Source organism: Myxine glutinosa, chromosome 7 (genome assembly GCF_964187855.1).
Source record: "Myxine glutinosa chromosome 7, kmMyxGlut1.1, whole genome shotgun sequence".
Lineage (NCBI taxonomy): Eukaryota > Metazoa > Chordata > Myxini > Myxiniformes > Myxinidae > Myxine > Myxine glutinosa.
In genome coordinates, this window is record NC_136267.1 from 126,218,032 (window position 1) to 126,235,288 (window position 17,257).

The 17,257-nt window shown below is 32.7% G+C and overlaps 2 protein-coding genes across 11 annotated transcripts in view; both read right to left on the reverse strand.

Moving 5' to 3' along the window:
- Nucleotides 1–17,257, reverse strand: part of BAZ2B (bromodomain adjacent to zinc finger domain 2B) — a 420,170-nt gene that overhangs the window by 237,729 nt on the left and 165,184 nt on the right. The gene's annotated exons all lie outside the window — the stretch shown is intronic.
- Nucleotides 51–16,657, reverse strand: LOC144892869 (uncharacterized). Its single transcript, XM_078781203.1, has 3 exons — nt 16,414–16,657; nt 15,147–16,236; nt 51–181 (listed from the first exon to the last, which is right to left on the reverse strand). The coding sequence occupies exons 1-3, from the start codon at nt 16,528–16,530 to the stop codon at nt 51–53; spliced, it is 1,338 nt and encodes a 445-aa protein (XP_078637329.1). The 5' UTR covers nt 16,531–16,657.

Consider the following 17,257-nt stretch of genomic DNA (forward strand, 5'->3'; position numbering starts at 1 on the left):
AATTATTAATTTATATTTTGGGAAGACAGCCCATGGTTTCAGAACAATGATCATAATAACAAAAGCAGGAGCACCTCAACAAGGAAGGCCTGTTGAGACCATGACCATTCTGTGCACCTCTGCTTAATGGCAACAGTTACAACAGCAACAGGTAAAAATGAAGTACTGCTCAACCTCGAGCCTGCTCTCAGATGGCAATCATATGCTGTACCAAACAAAACCAGCATGCTATGAGTAGTGTAATAATGTTGCTTCTGGGACACCTCCGTTTAACATGGGAAATCCCTATCTAATGTCATTTACCCCCTTGTCTTTTTCAAAAATCATAAACACCTCTATTTCTCCCACCCTCATCTTTATGAACCTTTTGTCTGCAGTACCTATCCTTAATGTTGTTCATTAGACCACTCAAACACTACAAATATTTGTTTTCTCTTATAGACCTATCATCCTTCTTCTACATATCATCTGGCAGATTAATCTTTGACCCACTCAAACATTGACCCATTCACTTCCATATTAATTCTTTCCCTCCCTCATTGCCCCTAAACACCTATATTTCTCTCACCCTGTTCTTTACGAACCTTCTAACCTTTTGACATGTTATCCTTATTCATTAGACCACTTAAACACCTGTGATCCTTCTGACCTCATGGACCTTTTAACCTTTTACTCTTAATATCATCTGGTGAATATAACCCACTCAAACAACGACCCTACAAATATTTGTTTATGCGTGGGAAATAATTTAATTCTCCTACAACTCTCTTCACCATCTAATATATTAACAAAAAATATGTTTGAGTTTGGTTCTTTATTAAGATATTTTAACTGAGCTAAGATAAAATGGTAAACCTCCCTCAATGTTCTTGCTTGAGCGCCTCCAGTGCCACATACCATTTTTAAATTAAAGTATATATTTTCCTGACAACCATCAAAGTTTTCCGTCCACTCAAAAATATTTCCATCTTTTTTACCCAATTCACCGGTATTTAAATTAATTCTCTTATTTGTTTTGTGAACTTTTTTACCAGTTGCCTTTTCAATTATACCTATTTGATATTTTTCACATTCATTATGTTTTCCATTTATATACCAAGGTTGATTACACCTCCACTCTTTAGTCTGGTTGATACTTGGTTCTATCATTTATATAATCGTAAAAAAGGCGGCGGTAGCCCGTTAAAATCCCCAACCCCCCCCCCTTTTTAACTTATCACTTATATATATCTTATCACTTATATATATCTTATCACTTATGTATATCTTATCACTTATATATATCTTATCACTTATATATATATCTTATCACTTATATACTTATATAACCATAAGGGAGACTATCAATTCCATTTTCTAAAATAAACCTCTTATCATCAAAAGCCCCCAATGCTTTCTTATTTATCTCTTCTGAATATAATTGATGTTTATAACTTCTTATTCCATTAATCTTTCTAAACTCTTCTTTCTTTGTTGTTAAACAGTTATAATAATCCTTAAAGTTTATTGTTTCTTTAATAACATTTTTCTTTACACCTTTTAACTTCTTATCAGTCTTTTCAACGTTATTCACAATGTATTTATAAGCATAAGCCTTTGACCTCAATCCCACAAATTCACTCATAACATTTCCTCCTAATTCATCCTTGAACTTTCCAATCACCTTTTTATTTTTAGAAGAGAACAACTCACTCTCTGGACTGTAATTACTCGTGTCATAGATATTAATGTCTCTTTTCATGTCTGAATAAACATCGTTGGTATTAATTTTCAAAATAAAACTATCTGTATCCATATAAAGTAGATTAACATCATTTTGATATTTCTTCCTCAAGTTATTATAAAAGTAATCATACATTAATGACTTTGATAAATCAAGAATTGTTGTTCCAATATAAATAGGTTTGTTCATTTCAATACTCTCTTTAATCAAATGGATCGCACAAAAGTTCTCAGTAAAGACCTCAGCTTGAGTAAAACTCGGTCTATTAATTAATTTTGATGCTTGTTCCCAAGATGTTGATAGTCTGATATTTTGTCTTTTCCTCACATTCTCCATAGTCTTACCAAAGACCGCATTATTCATCAATTTATAAAAGTCTTTCTCAAAATCTGTTTTTGACTCTGTTCTTCTTTGTGTATTAAAATCAATGTACCCCTTTAACCAATGACTTTGATTGAACTTTAGAACCCTATGGATCTTCTCTACTCTTAGACCTTTTGATAAATATTGTCGCAAATTTCTTTGGTGTAGAACATAATTTTTCTTGTTATATAATGTAGTAAGTAATTTTTCTGTTGATTCACCTATATCAAACGATCGTTGATAATCACTCAACCATTCTTTCTTTGGACTTGCTTTCTCACAAGCAAATGGGAGATCTTTGTGTAGGTTATGGAGTTCCTCTGGATATTTTAAATCAATTTCAAAATAATAACCAACTTTTTCTTCATCCAATTCTTTTTGTGTAGAGATACATACATCTTGTAAAACGTTTTTGTAGTCTTTTTCCTTTACCCATCTAAGTTTTCCATAAGGAAGAGCCTGAGACATTGCCCAGCCATACAGGTTGTTCGCGTCATAGTACATCAAGTAAGAACTCTCTTTCGTTGGATCATAATTTGGAAGATATTTGTTATTTGCTTTTGCGTATCTACTCGAGCAGACTTGTGAAATTCCACCTCTTTTTGCCTTTTCAATCATCAAAAGCATATCAACATCGGTTATCAAATCCAAATCTTGTTTTGTCATTTTCAACATCGCACTCCAGGCCAATCCAGGTGCTGTGTAGTAGTGAGCAGGATCCAATCCATATCCAGTGCGACAAACAGATCTAAAGGCTTCAAATACATCGGCCAATAAAAGCACATCAGTTTTGAGATACAAATCGTGATACTCGCCAAGATTCTTGATGTTATATTTTTCCCAAACATTTTGTGCGTGGACATAATCTTTATCAGATATATGACTATTATTTAATTTGTTATAGAAATTTTCTTTTGAAGGAAGTTGTGTTTCATTGAATCTCTCAAATGAGTCCATATAGTCATAGGGGTAAATTCCCTTTTGTGTTAGAAAATCTTTATCTAAAAAATACTCTGAAAGACATGGAAACTCTTTTAGATTTTGAACCAAGTTAACCAATGGACTTGCCATGAATTTAAATGTATCAAGAAATCTGATATGAGTAATAGGAGATGTGTGAATTGTTTTTGTGAATGAAATGTATTTCTGATCCGTGTTTGGAATTGCTGAGATACTTCCAGAAGTCTTTGAGAGTTCCTTGATAAATAGATGTGTATCATAATGAGCGTTGTTATGAAGAAAGACAGGAATGAAAGAGGGGAGTTGATAATTAATATTACAACTTTGATGAGCCGGACCTCTATATTTACCAGTGAGATGACAATGGTCTCTAACCTTTAGACCTTTACCAATTTTCTCCTCACAAATATGACAGACATTGTTTTTTATAAATTCCCTTTTTTCTTTACTTGTTAAGGACATTGGTTTATTGGTTTCTCTCATTATCTTGGTTAATCGAACACAGTCTTTTTCTAGTCGTTTCACAAACTCCTCTGGGGTATTTGAGCCTCTATACATCTCTAACTTGTTATATTTATCACCAACGGATGATTTGATATAATAACAAAAACCACAAGGAGTATGTTTTTGATATTTATTTGTGTATGATTCTTTTGGATCTTGAGAAGCAGTATCAATTTTTTCTAAAATACTTTCAAAATCAGCATATATAACAAATGGATGTTTGATCTTTTTATTTTCATCTTTGAATGTGATCTTTGAGCCTTCTTTAGGCATATTGATTACCGTTGATTTATGTTCGCCACAATAATTTGAATGTTTATCTAATCTTTCTTGTGAATTGAAGAAGTTAAGACAACGCAAACAAATATATATTTTATTTGTTCTCTTACAGACTTGTGGTTTTATTAATTTAGCAATATCTTTGATGTATGTATAATGTGAATTTTCGTCTGAATTAAAATATAGAAGATTAATATGAGTTTGTTTACAATTGTCAGAAAGCTTTAAAACCTGAATGTTGTTTGTTTCTGTTAGACCATAAACATTAACTGATAAATTATTCATCTTTTCAAATTTAGGAATATCATTTAAAGTCATCGGAAACTTTAGATCTTTCGTATTTAATGTATTCTCATATTTTTTATAATGAGATACTCTTTCATCATGAAAATGTGGAGGATGTAAGTGTGCTAAAATAGACCAGAGAAAACATTTATTGTCTTTATTTTTGATATTGATAACTGCTTTTCTATTTTTGATAACACTGGGTAAATCAATGTAAGAAGAAGCTTTTAGAGGATCTGATTTAAGAATATGAATGTCTATGTAAATAATTTTTCCTATATTGAATCCACTTCCTACGATTGAATTATCCACATCTTGCTCTTGTTTAATAAGTTCATCATAGACTCCTGATGTTTTAAAATCTTGATATGAAGATATAAAGTGTGGCTCAGTTCTCATGTATGGTGCATCTATAACTCCTTCATCCTTTGTCATTTCTAATTTTACTCCCATATAAAATTTAAGTGGTTTCATTTCCTTTAGTGTTTTTTCAATCAACGTTTGAACAGCAGGTTTAACTATTTCTACAGCATCAACTATAGACTCTGGTTCAGGAGGTTTGAAGTTAAAGACTCTTATTTTAATATGTCCTTTGAATGCTCCATCAGAGTTTTTAGTTGTGATAAAATTTGATAAATGTAGATTTGTTTTAAGATGTATTTTGAAGCCTTTCTTGAGGATATTTTTATTACATGTAGAACAGTGTTTTGTTTCAGGTGGAAGAGGGGAAAGTTTGTTTAAAATGTTGTATGTATGTTTTGCGGTGAGAATATGTTGTTTATAATATTTTACTTCCTTCTCGCAAGTATCACAATAAACCATATTTATAGCGTGAGAAAACGTGGTGTTTTATATATATCACTGTGCTTAAAATAAAACACTTTTGAGCTTTACAGCTCCGTTTTATATATATCGCTGTGCTTAAAGTAAAACACTTTTTCACTCAGAATCATCTAAGTCATAACTATCACATGAATACTCAGAATCATACTCAGAGTCATCAATAAAGCTACTCTCATAACTATCATTTGAGCACAAACTATTAGTATCATAACTATCATCTGTGTTCAATGAAATACTATCATCACCATCGTCCAAGTTCAATGAAATACTATCATCACTATCGTCTGAGTTCAATGAAATAGTAAAATCTTCACTGCTGTATTGACTCATATTTAATTAGCAAGAAAAATATTCCCATCAATATCTATATACTTTCTTTCATTAACAGATTCAATCTCTACAATTTTTATATCAAAAGTTATCTTTAAATAATCTCTAACTATCATAGAACGAAATGACATTTCACCAGAAATATTAACATCATTCATTTTACTTAGATCTACACCCTTTGGATTATTAAAGAAAATACAAATGTCTCCTCTAGAATTATTAATGGTCTTATCATTCTTTTTCAAAGTATCGTGGTCAATCACTTTTTCAAGCTTTGAATAAATTGCCAGGAGTAGAGGAGAAACTTTTGTTAGATTTACTTTAATGGATGTCTTTCCAGGTATAGTTAGAGCTCTTCCTTTAAATGAAATAGAGGGGCTCATGTTATTTTCCATAACTGGTTTTACCCAAAAATTTCCATATTTATCTTTGTTCAATTTAACATCTTTGACATATTTTTCTATATCTTCCACCGAAGTAGAGATTGATTGAAATTTGTCTTTTGTGCTTTGAAACATTGTATTTATTAATGAATAAACTTGCGTTTAGTTTAAGTAAAAATTTACCACATAAATATGATAAGTTCTGAAGGATATTTAGAATTTCCAGACTCTCCATATGATAAATTAGAGAATTGTCCGGCTTGTGATAGAGTGGGGCTTAATGATGAGGATTCATATAAACAATGTATTTTCTGTGATTTAATTTTAATTAATGATAATAAGAAATATAAAAAAATATATAACTCTTTTAAATTAGAACCAAAAATGAATTACTTTACAAGATTAATAAGAGAGATGAATGTTAAGTATTGTGATGATAATACACCATTTCTTTCAAGGGAAGAGACTAATTGTATTGAGGAAATGTATAAGGGTTTAATGATATTTATTATTCAAAATAATTTTAATGGAAATGTTAATACAAGATACTATATAAATAAAATAATGGATTATTTTGAAATTAAACCCGAACTCAGGATAAAATATAGAGTTTCTCAAATAGCTCAAAAAAAGTTGGATAACTTGTTTTCCAAATATATAAATGAATGATTTTTTACCCGTTTGGGAAAATAAGATAAAATTTAATAACCATAAAAACATTCCAAATTCATTGAGATGTCTAATAGTTGGTTCAAGCGGATGTGGAAAAACCTGTTTACTTTTAAAGATGCTCCTTGGTTCTAATTTTTTAGATTATGATAATTTAATAATTTTTACAAAGTCAAGTTTTCAACCCGAGTATCAACTACTCTCACAGGGTTTTAATGCGGGTCTTAAAAAGGAAGACATTATCGGTTTATTTAAACTTCAAAACAAACTAAATGATTATAATATTGATGATATAATACAATTATTTTGTGATACACAGAAATCAAAATCGAAACCCATAACTTGTATTCTCAGTGATAATACGGATGATATACCTTCACCTCAAGATTTAGATAAATCAAAAAAGAACCTTGTCATCTTTGATGATTGTGTTAATGAGAGAAACCAAACAGTAATGGATAGCTACTATACAAGAGGGAGACATTCTTCTTGTAATTGTATATATCTTAGTCAATCATATTTTCAACTCCCTCGACGCTCAATAAGAAACAATGCCAATACTTTTATTTTATTTAAGTTAAATTCAATAGATGTAAATAATTTTTGGAGAGATAATTGCTCTACGTTATGTAGTAAAAAAGAATTTGAAAATTATATGAAACACACGATTGGAAAATATAAATATATTGTTGTGAAACAAGATGAGATACTAAATGATATTTTTCAATAAATAAATACAGAAAATGAATACTGAAGAAAGAGAAAGAAAGTTTAAGGAACATCAACAATTAGTTTCAAAAGTTGTTAAACAACAGGAAGAGATAAAGAAGAAACGGAGACAGAAACTAACTGGTGAAGAAGCCTTTGAAAGAAAACAAGAGAAATTCTTTAAACCACTTTTGAAAACTCAACACCCTACAGTTCCCACGGTAGAATTTACTCCGAAAAAACTTCAAATGCTCAAAGATTTTAGTCAGATAACAAAACAAGAACTTGGTGAATTAGAATATGATGACGAGGGATTATTTCGGAAACTTGAGGAGGTAAATCAACCCCCTAATTATGTTGTGGAAGCTCTTCAAAACAATGAATATTCGGCGGGTTCAAAAACCAGAGCAGGTCTCATTCCAACAGAAGAACCAGCAGTGTTTCATCTTGTGGAAGAAAAGGTATTGATATTTAATGATGAATTGATGTTCTTGAGTTCTACTCAACCAAATGTTAAATTAACTCCAAGATTAATGTTTCTTCTAACAAACCCCGGATTCAGCGGTTCAAAATATTTTGAGGAACCACTTGATATGGAAAGAGAGGAAGATAGGGTATATATTGAGTTGCTAAATGCACTTGATTATGGAGTTTCTGTTGCTGGTAAAAGTAAGAAGAATGAGAAGGAGAAACATATTATTGATGCTTTAAGTAAGCTTGGTTCGGGTGTTAGTTTTCTTCCAAATGACCCATCACAATTAGTTAATAGGCTATTATTGTTGTTAGGTAGTAAGAAGGCTGGAAACAACAATTGTTTTAATGAATCCTCAGCCATTTTAGATCAGTTGATGAACATGAAAATAATTAATAAATGTCAATACAAAGATATTTTATTAGATATTAAATAAGATGAGAAGCACAATTCTTAGTTTTAATTTCACAACGAGCGATTACACAGCTTCATTCCCTTACCCACTACAACTTGACCCCCTTACCTCATATGAGGCATCTTTATTGTCAATGGAAACTTATAATACCTTGTTTAATATCACAGAGAAAAACAACAAGTTTAGTTATAATCCAGGAAGTGGATATAAAACTATAACCGTTTCACCTGGAGCTTACGAGATTTCTCAAATATCTTCAGAAGTCTCTCGCCTTATGAAAGAAAAAGGTGATGAACCAAAAAATATTGTAATAGATATTCAAAAACACACTTCAAAATCAACTATTAAACTTAAAAATAATTATAAAGTTGATTTCACGATTGAAAATTCGTTTAGAGAGCTATTGGGTTTCTCTTCAAAAAAGATTGAAAATAACGGGACGTTTTACAGTGATAATGTTATCCAAATATCCTCCGGTATAAATTCAGTATTAATTCATTGTGATTTGATTGATGGTGCTTATAACGATGGAATAAGAACAAATACAATATTTTCATTCAGTGCATACTCAACCCCGATTGGTTATAAATTTAATATGGAACCAAAAAATCTTGTCTATTTACCTGTGTCAGGAAAAACCATATACAGAGTAAATTTTAGGATAACCGACCAAGATAATCGTATGATATCCTTTAATGATGAAATTATATCCATCAGAATTCACCTACGTGAAGTTTTTCAATAAATAAATAATGGTTATTGTGAGAAAACACGAGTTGGGAAAATATAAAATAATTACAGGGGAGGGCATGTTCCTTTCACCAGACTATACAAGGTATGTGGGTAGAGGATACTATAAACCTAAGAGACAACGAGGTGTAGGTCATCAATTTCGAAATAAAGGAGATGGGATAATTGATACTCTAATGGGTATTGGTTCAACCATCCTTAAACATAAAGACCTAATTGGTTCAACTGCTTCTGCCGTGGGCTCCGTTGCGGGTGCTATAAAGAGTATAAAAGATGCTCAAAAGGAGTCTCATAAATTACAAGCAATCAAAGAAATAAAAAAAGGTAAAACTCAACTATCTTCACAAGAACGACAAAAAATCATTAAAATACTTGGGTCAGGGTTTCAACAATTTTAATGCTATATAAATACAAGTATGGAAGCGATTGATAGTATCTATGATTTGGATGATACGATTATCATTTCAAACTCCACTAAAAAGGAAGACTATTTTAAGGTAAATGCTATAACAGGAACAGACTGGAATTCAAACGGAACAAAAAGTTTTGAAATAAATAATCAACAAACTTACTTGAATATAGCTGATAGTTTCTTGCTGTGTAAATTTAAATTCACTAAGGCTGCGAATAATACTAATGCTACACTCGTAAATGATTTCTTCTGGAAAATGTTTGACAGTGTCCGCCTGTATATTGGAACACAAGAGGTTGAAGCGGTTGATTATGTCTCTGCTACATCTGAAATGATGAAATTTACACTATATTCGTTTAGTGATAGAATGGGTAAGGGAGCTGTTGAGGGTTTTATTCCTGATATGTCAACGGGTACAAACGCAGACCCTGGTTATAGTCAAAGGAAGTCAATGTATAATGATGACGCAAAAGCTGAGAATAGTTTTACCGTAGCAGTACCTCTGAAAGGTATATTTGGATTTTGTGATTATGATAAAGTTTTGTATGGGCTTAAAATTAGATTTCAACTACAAAGGAATGATAATGTAAATAGATTGCTTTTTGGGGATGAAAATGCTTTTGGAGAAAATAATAAATTTGTTATTAATGATTTGTGTTGGTATATCAGTGAATATACTCCTAATCTTAAAACGGAAGAGATGTTAAATAGAAGACTTAACTCAAAGAAACCGCTAAATGTATCATACCTTAAAAGAAGATGTCAACACGTTAAACTGGAACACACTACCTACACTTGGAATTTAGGTGTTCTTCAAGGAAAGCCACGATACCTCTGGCTCATTTTTAAAAAACCAGATGGAGAGGACGGTACTAATAAGAATAATGCGCTGAGTGATAATGCTAAGGTGAAACAACTTCGGGTTTCTCTTGATGGCACATTTTATCCGCGAGATAGATTGGAAATTGATTGGGAAAAAAATGATTATGCGGAAGCCTACAAGTCCTACCAAAAGGTGTGTGAAAGTAATGGTAATAATGATCCTATTTTGGATATGGTTGCGTTTCAAAAACTTTATACAATCTACGCAATTGACCTGAGTTCTCAAAAGGAAACTATAAAGTCTAATCGAGTGGATACTTCTCTATACATTGAAAGAGGGGAGAGTGAAGAGGTTAATGCATATTGTTTGCTTTTGGAGGAAACAGAATTACAGATTAATACAGATAATGGTGTTATGATTAATATCACATAGGTTTTTTCTCATAAATAAATGGTTGGGGTATATGTTAATCAAATCAATCTTAATAAATTAACATCTTGTATTCAAAATCAAAAGCCTTGTATTATTAATGTTAATACAATTCAAAGAAAAGGAGCTGTAAGAATTGATGTTTTACTCACACACACACAAGTAAAAACACTAAATGATGTTGGATCACTTAAAATTAAAATGACGAAACCTATGTTAAAGAAATATTCAATAGACGAGTCAAGAGGAGGATTTCTCCCGTTTCTAATTCCTTTATTTGCTGGTTTAAGTGCGGCGGGAGCATTGACTGGTGGTATTTCAGCAGCGGTAAAAACTGCTAACGAAAGGAAGGCACAACTAAAAGCTCAAAAAGAATTGGAAAGACATAACAAGGAGTTGGAGAAACAAATTAGTGGAAGTGGTGTAATTGTAGATTTTGCTCAAAAACTTGAAAGTCTACCTGATAAAGCTAGATTGTTGGTTGGAGATATGCTTTCCTCTATCGCTCAAGCGGGTGTTAAACTAACTAAACGGGGTAATGGATTGTATCTTTCTCATAAATAAATGGATAAATGGTTTAAACAATTTGGAAAGAATACAACGTCAAATATAGAACTAGCTAAGTATTGTAAAACACTAAAAATTGATAATGTGGTTATTTGTATGAGAGATGAATTAACACATATAAATAAGAATACAAAGAATATTATTATGAATTTAGACACACAGAATGGTTCTCATTGGGTTTGTATTCATAATAGTCAGGATAAATATTATTTTGATAGTTATGGTATGCCACCACCTGTTGAAGTAATACAATTCTTACAGAATGGTGTTTATCAAACATTCCAAGTTCAAGAAATTAATTCTAAATGTTGTGGCCAATTATGTTTATATGTATTATTTCAACTCAACAATAATGAAAATTTTTATGATATCATTTTTTATCTAATATAAATGACCTATGTTGGAAAAGATGGTTCTATCTTTGGAAAATCCTCTCAGGATATTGATTTATCAAATTATTATACAAAGGCACAGGCTGAACGACAAAAATATAGTGTAAGTAAAAATATTAATATGAAGAATACTTATAAATTAATCAATTATCCAAACCCTACAGATGCGAATGACTTGATTAGATTCAGTGATTTATCACAATATATATCTTTAAAGAAAACAGCACGTTTTGTGAAACAAGTAAAATTTACAACCACAACACCTGGTTATACTGACCATACACCTTTCCTCATTGAATTTAACTACCTGCTTACAATTAAATTTTATAAAGAAGGACATTTAGTTAATATGCGAATTAATAAATGGGGGTATGATATGCCTGATTTAGGGTATAATTGGTCTTTTTCAATAAACATAGAAGACCTACATGATTTAAATCAGTCTCGTAAAGAAGAATATTATCCACTTGGTGAAGATAAGGATTTATGTGGAAGTACAATTAGTAAACAACAAATACGTGATTTTAAGAAAATAAAAATATATGATAGTATAGCGATGGTTCGCATGACAAAGAAGGAAGGTAATGAGATAAGGATAGAAAGCCGAGGAATACAAACCGATTTGGTAGTGGGAAGATGGGGTGGTATTACCTGTCATAATATTAATCTCACATATATTTCTGATACATAAATGGCAGGAAGAAGACTACAAGAGAATTATAATTTTTGTATTCAAGGATACCTACAAGAAAAGGGTGCTCGGTATTACATACCTTATGATTTGGAGCATATACATGGGAATTTTGTCATAAAAAACTGGCCTTATACTGATATTGTTAAACCCACAAATAGAGACTTGTTTAAAATATTAAATAAAAATGAACTTCTCAAAGTTATGAAATATAAAACTCTTTTAGAAATCGTCAACAAATCTTATTGGTATCCTATTATGAGAAAAATAATTATAGATACAAGAATATCTCAAAATCCAGATGAGTATATGTATAATATTCTTTGGGGTTCAAACTCAAGGGTAGCAAGGGATGAGGAAGGAGTTGAAGAAGAGAAGGAGGAAAGAGAGAAAAAGGAGAAGGAGGAAAGGGAGAGGGAGGAGAAGGAGGAGAGGGAGAAAAAGGAGGAGAAGGAGGAGAGGGAGAAAAAGGAGAAGGAGGAAAGGGAGAAAAGGGAGAAGGAGGAAAGGGAGAAAAGGGAGAAAAAGGAGAAGGAGGAGAGGGAGAAAATGGAGGAGGAGGAGAGGGAGCAAAGAGAGAGGGAGGAAAAATATAAAAAGATGGAAATCACTGAGATTCATAAAAGATTGAGTGTATTAAAGCAAATAAATCAATCTCAACGCACCGAAGAGGAAATTAAAGAATTAACAACTCTTATGAAGATAATGGTTTCAAAAATAAGAACGTCAATGTCTTCAATTTCAGGGAGGAGATTTAAACGAGAAAGTGGTGAAGAAGAAGAAGAAGAAGAAGAAGGAAAAGATTATGTGATTGATGATGTTGGTGTCATTGACTTTAGTTAGTTTTTATTTGTAAATAAATGGAGGAGAGAGTGAAGGCATTCCTTAGGATTCTTTATGTTTTAAAAATAAAGATTGAAATGTATATGTTGAAAACCAAAAAGGTTTTGATACTCTGTCGGAATTTTTCTGATAAATAAATATGAGTTATTGTCTCAAATGTAAAAAGAAAACTAAATCTAAAAATATCTCTTATGTTAAAGCTAAAAATAATAGAGTTTATCAAAAAGGAATATGTCAAGTATGTGGCTCTAAAAAGTGCCAATTCATCTCTCCTAAAAGAGGAGGAGACATACAAAAGTTTCTGTCAGGAAGTAAATTTACAACAACTGGAATTCCAGGGGAATTACACCTTCCAGGGTATTCTTTCTGTGGTCCAGGAACAAACTTGGATAAAAGATTAGATGAGGCTAACAATCCTAAACCTTGGTCTAAACCTACAAATAGGGTTGATGAAGTGTGTATGAAGCATGATATTGCTTATGGGGATACCACTACGTTGACTGAAAAACATAAAGCCGACAGCGAAATGTTGTATAATTTGTCTTTGATACAAAATCCAACGTTGAGAGAGAAAGTTGATAGGTTTATTGTGAGAAATTTGATAAATGCTAAATTGAAACTTGGTCTTGGTTATTCCTCAAAAAACTATTAGGCTCTAATGATGTCATCAAGACTGAGGAGCTTTTGGCTGAAGAATTACACAAACCTATAATCACAAAGTTTAAAAGAAGGAAGGTTTATTCTAAATACACCGACCACATATGGTCCGCTGATTTAATTGAATTGAATAATGACAGGGGATACAGGTATGCTTTAACCGTTATTGATTTGAGGAGTAGATTTGCCTGGGTTGTCCCTTTAAAAAATAAAAGGGGTGATACTTTAATGTTAGCCTTTAAGCTAATATTTGATCGGGATAAAAGGAAACCAAAGAAGTTATGGACTGATGAGGGAACAGAGTTCTATAACAAAATATTCATGAAATTTCTTAAGGGGAAGGGTATTAAATTATACAGCACCTTTAATGAAGGAAAGGCAGTTGTTATTGAGCGTTTTAATCGTACTTTAAAAGAGAAATTATATAAAAAATTCACACAACTCGGTTCTCAAAAATGGGTGTATTTAATTCAGGATATTGTAGATAATTACAATAATACAGTTCATTCATCAACACAATCAAAACCATCAGAAACATTTACAAAATTAGAATATGAAAAGGAGATTAATTTGAGAAAGCCCAAGTTTAAAGTTGGTGATATTGTAAGAATATACAAATGGAAAAGTCATTTTGAGAAAGGTTATACACAAAAATGGACTCGTGAATTATTTAAAATCATTGATGTAATGGATACAGTCCCTTGGACCTACAAATTATATGATTTAAATGGAGAAGAAATCTTGGGTTCATTTTACTCACAAGAATTACAAAAAACACAAGTAAGCAGATAATACCCTTGAAAATAATAAATAAATAAATAAAATGTAATGGGGATACGTTTTTAAATCTGTGAACCCCAAACACAGAATCCCACAACTTTTTAGTTGGGGCTTAACTTTTGTGTGTGTATAATGGGGATACGTTTTTAAATCTGTGAACCCCAAACACAGAATCCCACAACTTTTTAGTTGGGGCTTAACTTTTGTGTGTGTATAATGGGGATACGTTTTTAAATCTGTGAACCCCAAACACAGAATCCCACAACTTTTTAGTTGGGGCTTAACTTTTGTGTGTGTATAATGGGGATACGTTTTTAAATCTGTGAACCCCAAACACAGAATCCCACAACTTTTTAGTTGGGGCTTAACTTTTGTGTGTGTATAATGGGGATACGTTTTTAAATCTGTGAACCCCAAACACAGAATCCCACAACTTTTTAGTTGGGGCTTAACTTTTGTGTGTGTGTGTATGTGCGAGTGAGTCATAATAATATACAAACCCTAACCCAACCCAAGCCCTAACCCAACCCCATCCCTAACCCAACCCCAACCCTAACCCAACCCCATCCCTAACCCAACCCCATCCCTAACCCAACCCATCCCTAACCCTCACATTCAAAATCCCAACCCTAACCCAATCCCATCCCTAACCCAACCCCAACCCTAACCCTCACATTCAAAATCCCAACCCTAACCCAACCCATCCCTAACCCAACCCCATCCCTAACCCAACCCCATCCCTAACCCAACCCCAACCCTAACCCTCACATTCAAAATCCCAACCCTAACCCAACCCCATCCCTAACCCTCACATTCAAAATCCCACCCAAACCCTAACATAATCTTTCTTTTCTTCTTTTTTAAATACGTATTTCTTTTTTTTTTTTCCTCTTCCTCCAATTCTGTCTTTCAAGGCTTTTAAGTTTGAAGAAGTAGAAATGGGAAGAAAGAATTTTCCAGCATTTTCTTCCTCGAACTTTCTTGATATTGCTTAAATCAAGCGTCATTAAATAAAGAACATTGTTCATTGCTTTAGAATCCAAAGAGTCTCCAAGAGGAACCCCACAGGTAGAGTCTCCAAAATAAAACCAACTTTCCAAGTTCCCAAGGTATAACCACATTCCTGTTGAGCCTCCAAGATAGGTATCACATTCCGAGTCATCAAAACAAAACCCCCATTCCGAGTCTCCAAAAATATAACCATCTTTCCAAGTCCCCAAGGTAAAACCACAATTTTCAGAAATATTGGGGGTTTCCGTGATAAGTCTCACATAGTATAACTGCGGACCATCAGGGAAAACTTCCCTTTCCCAATTTTTTAGGGTTTCTATGATGTGTCTCACATAGTATAACTGCGGACCATCAGGGAGAATTCCCATTTCACAATTTTTTAGGGTTTCTATGATGTGTCTCACATAGTATAACTGCGGACCATCAGGGAGAACTCTCCTTGCCCAATTTTTTAGGGTTTCTATGATGTGTCTCACATAGTATAACTGCGGACCATCAGGGAGAACTCTCCTTGCCCAATTTTTTAGGGTTTCTATGATGTGTCTCACATAGTATAACTGCGGACCATCAGGGAGAACTCTCCTTGCCCAATTTTTTAGGGTTTCTATGATGTGTCTCACATAGTATAACTGCGGACCATCAGGGAGAACTCTCCTTTCCCAATTTTCAGAAATTTGTGGGTCTCCAATGTATGACTTGTATTCTGGCTCATCAAGGTAGAACTTGTTCAGTGGGTTTTGTTTTGATAACTCACAACAAGTATCATCATGGTAAAACTCTTTTTCAGGATTTTGTGGATCTCCAAGGTATAACTCTTTGGCTGGGTCATCAAGGTAGAACTCGTTCTGGGGGTCTTGGTTGTTCAAAATGTCTTCAAACAAAAAAATAACTTCATCCCAAGTTGTGTTAAAAGCAGAATTTTCATTTCGTATCTCAGATACAATTTCCTGTGAAAGAAAATAACAATGTATTAATTTAATACAATATTTTTTATTTGTATAAATCAAGCTCTATGAATATTAAAATAAACTTTGTTAACTCTTACACGAGTCTCATCTTAAAAAAAAAAAAAAAAAAAAAAAAAAAAAAATTAAATAAATAAATAAATAAATAAACAAACTTACCTCCATTGATAAGAGGTTCGAGTCCAGTTCATCAATCTGAAGGTTGAGTTCTACACAGGTAGTAGGACTCCATGGAATAGCAAAGTTATCCCATTCCATTTCGGCATAGTAGTCCATTCTCAAGTGAAGCAGAAAGCGTGTTTGAAAAAGCCTGTGTGGTCGGTGCCTTTTATAAGGACTGGGTGTGTCTTCCTGTGGAAATTCCCTGGGCGTGTCTTAACTGGAAATGATGTGATGGAAATTCCCTGAAAATGATGTAATGTATTACCTGGAAATGATACAATGCTGAAGAGTTTATAAAGTGGGTGGGACTTAGCAAAAGTGGGAGGAGCTTAGCAAAAGTGGGCGGGGCTTAGTAAAAAGTGGGCGTGTCTTAACAAAAAGTGGGTGTGGCTTAGTAAAAAACGGGCGTGGTTTACCAAAAAGTGGGCGGAGCTTACCAAAAAATGGTATGTGGCACTGGAGGCGCTCAAACAAGAACATTGAGGGAGGTTTACCATTTTATCTTAGCTCAGTTAAAATATCTTAATAAAGAACCAAACTCAAACATATTTTTTGTTAATATATTAGATGGTGAAGAGAGTTGTAGGAGAATTAAATTATTTCCCACGCATAAACAAATATTTGTAGGGTCGTTGTTTGAGTGGGTTATATTCACCAGATGATATTAAGAGTAAAAGGTTAAAAGGTTCATAAGGTCAGAAGGATCACAGGTGTTTAAGTGGTCTAATGAATAAGGATAACATGTCAAAAGGTTAGAAGGTTCGTAAAGAACAGGGTGAGAGAAATAGAGGTCTTTAGGGGCAATGAGGGAGGGAAAGAATTAATATGGAAGTGAATGGGT

Excerpts from the sequence above, each read along its gene's own strand:
- LOC144892869 (XM_078781203.1), bottom strand. The coding sequence starts at position 16,530 with ATGGACTACTATGCCGAAATGGAATGGGATAACTTTGCTATTCCATGG. Across the intron at positions 16,237-16,413 it reads CGAACCTCTTATCAATGGAG|GAAATTGTATCTGAGATACG; the intron begins GTAAGTTTGTTT and ends TTTCTTTCACAG. Across the intron at positions 182-15,146 it reads GAAAAAAAAAAAAGAAATAC|GCTCGAGGTTGAGCAGTACT; the intron begins GTATTTAAAAAA and ends ATCTGAGAGCAG.